Genomic DNA, 7,500 nt, shown 5'->3' with positions numbered 1-7,500 from the left:
TTTAGCCCCTTTGTGGTTCTCAAGGTGAATAAAATCTTTTTCCTTATGTCTGAAGATCATTTTGTTAGTAATTTTGAATGTCCAGCACCCTACATGTCTGAATTAGTTTAGCTAACTCTGTGAAAAAGAACCCCGGCCACTAACAGTCTTTCATCGTGTATTTTTAAAGGTCTTTCAGTTGCTCTCTTCAGTCTTTGTCTGTCAGTCTTAGTAAAAGTTGTTTATTCTGAATGTGTTCTAGGCAACACATGGAATTAATGTTTCTGTGTACGTTTTACTTATGCGTCTGTTTATTCATTTTTTGCTGTTTGTTCATTGTGAATGTCCTTCGGTCTGTTTGTCTGGAAAATTATCCTGTCAGTCAGTCTCATGCAAAAACATTTAATCCAAAAAATTAGAAATTACATTTTATCTTCATACAGGATTGATATAATTTTTCTTTTCAGTTGTCACTTTGTCAGTCTTTTTTTCTACTGTCATTCGGTCAGCCTCTTTCTTTTTTATTTTACTGTCATTTAGTCAGTTCTGCTGTCCGTATTATGGGGTCTTTCAGTTTGTCCTTGGAATTCTTTCAGATGACCTGCAAGAAACCGATTCGGGGTGCCTGGCTGAGAATCATATAGTCCTTCACTGCATATACTGCCGTATAGTAAATAACAGTCGCTTATATGATTAAACTTTTGGTGGCCAGTATGGATTCCTTTCACGCTTCACATTTTTTTATTATTTCTTACCTTCCTGATCTTTACTGACTCTCTCTCTCTCTCTCTCTCTCTCTCTCTCTCTGATTTTCGTTTTAATGCTAGCATACCCGTTTCAGTAACCTTCATCAAACAATGAATTCTTAAAGGTGTAATGCAATAGTGGAAAAAGATAACAGAATATCATCTTTTCACACAAGACAAATCTAATTACATCCATTAACAGCTCTTTCTTTGCCTTCAGGTCTTTATAAATAAGGAAGGAAACACGTGAAAACACATTCCCTATTAAGAGAGGAAAGAAGTAAAATGAAGGAACTAATGGACAAAGAGCGTTTGCTATAGTATTCGTGATGTGAATGGTGGCATTGATGCTGATTGTGCATAAGTGGTTAATGAGAAAATGTTCGTCTGAATAGAATAAAAAGTGGTTCAGTAACAGTATGAATGAAGTTTCTGTAAAATTTAACAAAGTTTGATAAACAGCGAAAATGTAGTTCTTGTGAGAATAAAGTTTACATTAATTGTTATCTTGTTTTTGTTAGTATTTACATATATACCTTACTTTCAACGCGTCCGTAGGCAATTTAAATAGGTCATTTTATCAAAGTAAAAGTTTCTGTATTCACTTAAATTTTAAGCTTTTACAGATAATAAAGGGGACTTTATTAAAAACTGTAGTATGGAAAAAATAAAAAAGAAATACAAATATTTACCCCCTCTTTACAAAAATAAAATAAATAAAACGTAACTGATACAGGAGATTCCATTAGCGGTACTTATAAGATGACCAAAGACTTGGACGAGAATAAAAGTGAGGTTTAGCTTTAAGTGAATTATTTTCACGAGGATTCAGATCCTCCAACATAATGAACAGCAAAAAAAATAGTTATCATGTGATTCAAATATTGACTTTACCTTCTACTAGCCATAGAAATTCAATGCTTCTCTCCTTCATGATGAAAAATTAGTATAGGAAAAATTCTAAAAATAAAACTGAAATTAATGTAAAGATAGTTACAATCATTAAAGATATCGGAAATAAATAAATTTCGTGGACCTAACAACTGCAAGACAAGCTGATATAGACACTGGAAAATGTAAATATCTCTAAATAAAGTAAAAAGTAAAATCTAAAGTTGAAATTCATGTCCGGATTCAGAATTCAGTAGACAGACTTAAAGATTCACTAAGTTCATAGTTAGAGAAATGCAAGATATAGAGGAGACGCAGAATGAAGAAATATCTCATTCGACCAACAATGTAAGACATTTTTTTCTTATAAAAGTACAAAATCCTTATAGTCGAGAGTGAAATAATCTAACGTTATAACGTCGCTTGGTGTACCGCCTTCCTCCCTAATGGAGAATGAAGGAAAATGGAAGGTGAGGTGTTATTATTCATCCATTCATTCGCAATTAGGGAGGAAAATCCGATGGTAATGACTAACGTTAAGGTGCTAATGACGATGACTACGTAAATAGTAATTATTATGCGTGGCTATGAAGAAGAATCAATAGTGTATAAAAGAAATCTAAGATATTTATCTGTTTTGAAGCGAAAATAAGCCAAATCCTAATACAGCATTTAATTCCATTTCGATTTATGAGATTTATTTTAAGTGAAAAGAGTTAGAAGAACAGGAACGGGAGACGCTGAGAGGTAGATGAATTCGGAAATCGTCATGTGAAAAAAAAAAGAAATTAACTACTTAAAAAGGTAACAAAGAAAAAAACAACATCTAGAGGTCTGTAACATGAAATCCGGTTGTCAGTTTTGGTGACATTATCTCATAAATCACATTTTCTTCTTCTTCTTCTTTTTTCTTGTTCTTTTTCTTCTTCGCCTTCTTCTCTTACCAAAGGAGGGACCCACAATTTGGGCTGAAGTCTATGTGCCTTGTGATCATATTAAAGTAATAATAATGATGTGTTTATGTTATGTACAGTGTGGCAGAAAAACAAATGAAATCCTCGAATTCAAAATCTGATGACCTTAGAAGCTAAAGAAGCCTAAACTATACACAGTATAGTTGTCCATTGCTGCAACATCAGTGCTAAACAGATGCAATGTAAAAAATTGAAGATGGAAATGATTAGTATCTCAATGAGATCTATGCATAAACACATACGTAGGTATTTATATGTGTTTATACATAGCATGCACATTTATATATATATATATATATCTACATATAGTATAACATAGAAATCAAAAGCAAACACCCATTTCTTTACATTGCTAAGGAACTCTTAACTGCATGGTAGGACCAAAAAGTGGAAAAAAATAAAAATCGTCATATAGCATTTCTGCATTTTAAAAAAATCATTAGCTGAATCCTACACTAACATTAAAGTAATTTTTCAAAAGAACTTATGGTTATCACTCTCAGATATACTCAGCAAGAAATGGTCGGATTAATCATGGCATGGCTCTAACGGTTAACACTTTAAAAAAAGAAACGATGTGTTATTTGCCATTTGATGATAATCACCCATCACTGATGAATTTTTGTTGATCACGCATGATTTTGTAATCGCCCACCATCAGCAAATCCAATATAAAAAATTGAATAGTCATTCTTCCTTCAACATGATGAGCAAGGATTCAGGTCATTCCGATTGGAAAAATCGCACTTTCAAAATAGATTTTTCATTCACTTTCAATCCTTCCCATTAGACATAGATTTCACCGTCCTAATGTCGAACACCAAAAAAAAAATAGAAAAAAAAAATAATAAGATGACGATGGCCTCTCAATGCCTCGCTCGGAAACTAAAACTTCAATGGACACACTTTGATGAAAAAGGGTGTGATGGTTTTGGACCACCACTGACACACATGATATTATAGTACACTGACGTCCACGAACTCACCAGTTCTTGAATGCAAGCGGTTATGAACAGCGAAAAATTGACATCGTTAAAAGAAATTTCTATACAATATAAAATAAACTGTTCATGTCTTTGCCACTGTTATATTCTCTAAAGCCATGTTGAATCACTAGGTAACTGTAACAAAAATAATAATCAAACAGAATTTGCTTTCGTTACATTAATAAAATTTCATTTATAGCTGTTGATGTAAACTACGCTACGTTTGACAAGCAAAGCGCTAAGACAAGTTACGGAAATTGGTGTTAGTTATCAACGGTCGGTTCTCTCTCTCTCTCTCTCTCTCTCTCTCTCTCTCTCTCTCTAGTGATGAACTTCACCTTGACTTTATCTCTCTTTTCCTATTATCACTATCCCTCTGAGGTGATGAATTATCAGACCCTCTCTTATTAGTATTTCAGAGTCGAATCTCTCTCTCTCTCTCTCTCTCTCTCTCTCTCTATCCTAATAGTACATCAAAGTCGGCACAATATCTCTCTCCCTGTGCGAAAGCTGTAGATGTTTCCAAACCCTGTCCACTGGCCGTAATATTAGTGGCATTTTCAGTGATGTGACGGATATGGTTATACAGCGAAAGTTCGTTTTATCCGGACTCCGCCACACTTGGAAGCAAAATACAACGGACGAAGTTCTTTTTTTTTCTTCTTCTTCTTCTTCTTCTTCCTGGACCCGGACTTCAAGTCCAGCAGTCATAAAGAACGTTGAGGTTCTTTATGGTAAAAAGAAAATACTGAGTTATTAAAAGAAATAAATTCGGATTCTTCAAGTGGAACTCGTCTGAGCCAATACTCCTTCTACGTGTAGAAAAAAAAAGTTGTGAAAAGTATTTCCTGAATAAATTGAAAGGATTCCAGACAGGTCCCCAATTTTTTTATTTATTCCTAACTGCACTTCGGTTTTTTGTTTTCCATCCATCGTTGATTTATTTCTTTAGTTCTTTCGATCTGGCTTATAATCTGGGCCAGTGTTTCTTGTTTCTTTCTTTTCTGTTTGTTGTCCATGACATTCGAAAATATTTTTAGCACCGCAGAATTTCTGAGCATTATATATATATATATATATATATATATATATATATATATATATATATATATATATATATATATATTCATATATATATCATGTAATATCTCTGACATCGATTGCATGTTTTCTAGGTTTTTTCTAACAGATTTTGTCACCATTTTTATGTGATATATTTAGCTCGTTTCTTATCAGATTTTACACTAACTTTGCTCTATTTCTGGTTCCCATATTCAAAGCTTTTTCTTTTGTGTCACAGATGGAATATGTTTTCCTTTGTATCCTAGAGGTTTTTTTCTTTTTCTTTTTTTCCATTTTTACAATACACGAAACTGTTTTTCATTCCTATTTTATACGTAGGAATCCAGCGTTCAGTAAGTTTTGCTCTTCGTTCTGATATTCTGTAACTGAATATACTTGTCTTTCATACAAAAAAATGTCCACACTATTACAACTGACGTAAAATTATTATTTTCTAACCGGTTAATTGTCAGTGCATTTATTGTAGATTTTGAGGTTGAGGCTTCATTGAAGTATTCCTTAACGCTTAGCCACTTTGTATCATAACCTTCAAAATTCAACGTCAATCTGATGCTTAAAGACAGCAAAACACGTAACATGTACAGCGGGTAGCGAGACAAAAGAGACATCTCTTCTTCTTTCGAATCTCGCACGAAACTCAAAAGCTCCCCTCGATTTTTGCTTCAAAATCTTTAACACATCTCTTTCACTCGATCGTTCCATTTACTCCTCCCCGACCTTTTTTTTCTCTCCCCCTCTCCTTTCAAGGTTTCTCTCTCTCTCTCGTCGTCGTCGTCTTTCTCCGGCATACTTCAATGGCCACTCAAATCTAAAGTTTGGTGGCACCCTGTATGTCTCATGTGTCCGACTGACTGTCGTAGTCGGAGTGCGGCGGATCGAGGGAAGTGTGCAAGGTGACCGTTACGTTTCTGTTAACGCTGACGGCTGGGTAGAAGAGGCCGTCCAGGTCTGTGAAGGCTACGTCTCCCTGGAAGTTTTAGGAATGTCCAAGGATTAGAAATGGTCATTAAAAACGGACATGTCAAAGCTAAAATAGGATTATTGAACAAGTCAATTATATACAGAACCTTCTAAAGTAAAAACATTTTGCGTCTATATGACTGGCATGTCAATAGGCATTTGCTAAACATTCCATTTGGGATAAAATAAATGTAACTTTATCTTTAGAAGAAAAGAAAAAATATATAAAAAATTTTTTGCTAAGCCCAGTCAAAGCACTTTAAATTTATAAGACAAACCACATCAGTCACAGTTATTCAGTACCTGCTGTTCATCATTAACGTAAAATGTCAGTGTTCTGTGGTTGAGGTCAAGTAGCACACCCACTGTAGACCCAACACCCACGCCCCCGTCGCAACGCCCGTGGTGGGCTGCCCCGTGGAGGAACCAGGATCGCTGATGATCAATATACATGGCCCAACCATGTACGTCATTACCTGGAAAAAAATGTCAAGGGAATAATGAAATTAAAATCACCTTAGTAATGAAATTTCTTAGTCCTTTAGTCTCTTACTAACCCGTAAGTCAAAATGACTTCACCGATTTATGTAAAATCATATAAGAATAGGACAATGAAACTAAATGTCTGAGGGCCGTATTTTTAAACTACCACCTTCCCTGTTCTATGCCGGAGGTGGTAAACAAACATTTCATTCGGGTCGGAAGACGGCTATTCTAATTACATCCCACTTTACCTATATATATATATATATAGTATATATATATATATATATATATATATATATATATATATATATTATATATATATATATATATATATATATATTATATATATATATATATATATGTATATATAAAATCAGGCGTTGACTGAAGGAAACAGGCTAATATACATAGTTCTTTATTCCAACATTTCGTAATAACATTTATTACATCTTCTGGGAATCTGTCAATTAATTAAAATAATAGAATTATAAAAAACAATCTTAAATTTACTAAAAATTAAAAAAATCGTAAAAAGACTAAAAATTTACTAAAACTATACAATTACAGAAATGGTTATTTAAAAGCTGGAACCGCCAACCAACCTTAAGTTAAGAGAGAGGAAGACTGAATGATAGGAGACAACAAAAGAGGAGACACGTTAACTAAGGTACACTTGGATGGAGGAGGTTTGGGTATTCAACTGGGGAGCCAGCTGCTTAATGAGTAACGACTCTAAAATGGGTAGTTCTTGGGGGTTTGGTGTTTGCCCTATGATGCAAAAATCGTCTCTTTCGATTTGTGTTTTGCAGATTTTTGCATGGTTCCTGATATTTGAATGTTCAGGGTTGGAGAGTCTACTTCCTGTTCGGAAACTTATTCCACGATGAGAATCGATTCTGACCTTCAGTAACCTCTTCGTAGATCCCACGTAATTGTCCCAGAGTTACACTTTGAGCAAGTATATTCATATACTACATTTGAAGTCAAGAAGGGACTCAATCTATCTTTATATTTAAAGAAAGGCCCAATTGTTAATGGATTTGTTGGTATATTTTAGTAAATTTTAGTCTTTTTACGATTTTTTCAATTTTTAGTAAATTTAAGATTGTTTTATAATTCTATTATTTTAATTAATTGACAGATTCCCAGAAGATGTAATAAATGTTATTACGAAACGTTGGAATAAAGAACTATGTATATTAGCCTGTTTCCTTCAGTCAACGCCTGATTTTATATATATATATATATATATATATATATATATATATATATATATATATATATGAACTTTGTCACTTACACAATTGTTCTGTGCATTAATACAGCAGAGTCCAGCTGCCTTTACAGCTAAGCCCGTCTACTGATTTCGTCACGACCATTCCTTGAAGCTGATTG

General features: G+C 33.8%; 1 protein-coding gene across 2 annotated transcripts in view; it reads right to left on the bottom strand.

The window, feature by feature from the left end:
* Positions 1-7,500, bottom strand: part of LOC135226645 (E3 ubiquitin-protein ligase TRIM9-like) — a 256,198-nt gene that overhangs the window by 228 nt on the left and 248,470 nt on the right. For both annotated transcript variants that reach the window (XM_064266360.1, XM_064266365.1), the window contains 2 exons: positions 5,923-6,095; positions 1-5,626 (listed from right to left, as the gene is read on the bottom strand). The exon at positions 1-5,626 is cut by the window's left edge and continues 228 nt beyond it. In XM_064266360.1, coding sequence (XP_064122430.1) covers positions 5,495-5,626; positions 5,923-6,095 — 305 coding nt within the window. In that variant the 3' untranslated portion in view covers positions 1-5,494. The remainder of the gene's footprint in view (positions 5,627-5,922; positions 6,096-7,500) is intronic.

The sequence above is a fragment of the Macrobrachium nipponense genome, chromosome 20 (genome assembly GCF_015104395.2).
Source record: "Macrobrachium nipponense isolate FS-2020 chromosome 20, ASM1510439v2, whole genome shotgun sequence".
Classification (NCBI taxonomy): Eukaryota; Metazoa; Arthropoda; class Malacostraca; order Decapoda; family Palaemonidae; genus Macrobrachium; species Macrobrachium nipponense.
This window is presented reverse-complemented; position numbering and strand designations above follow the sequence as displayed.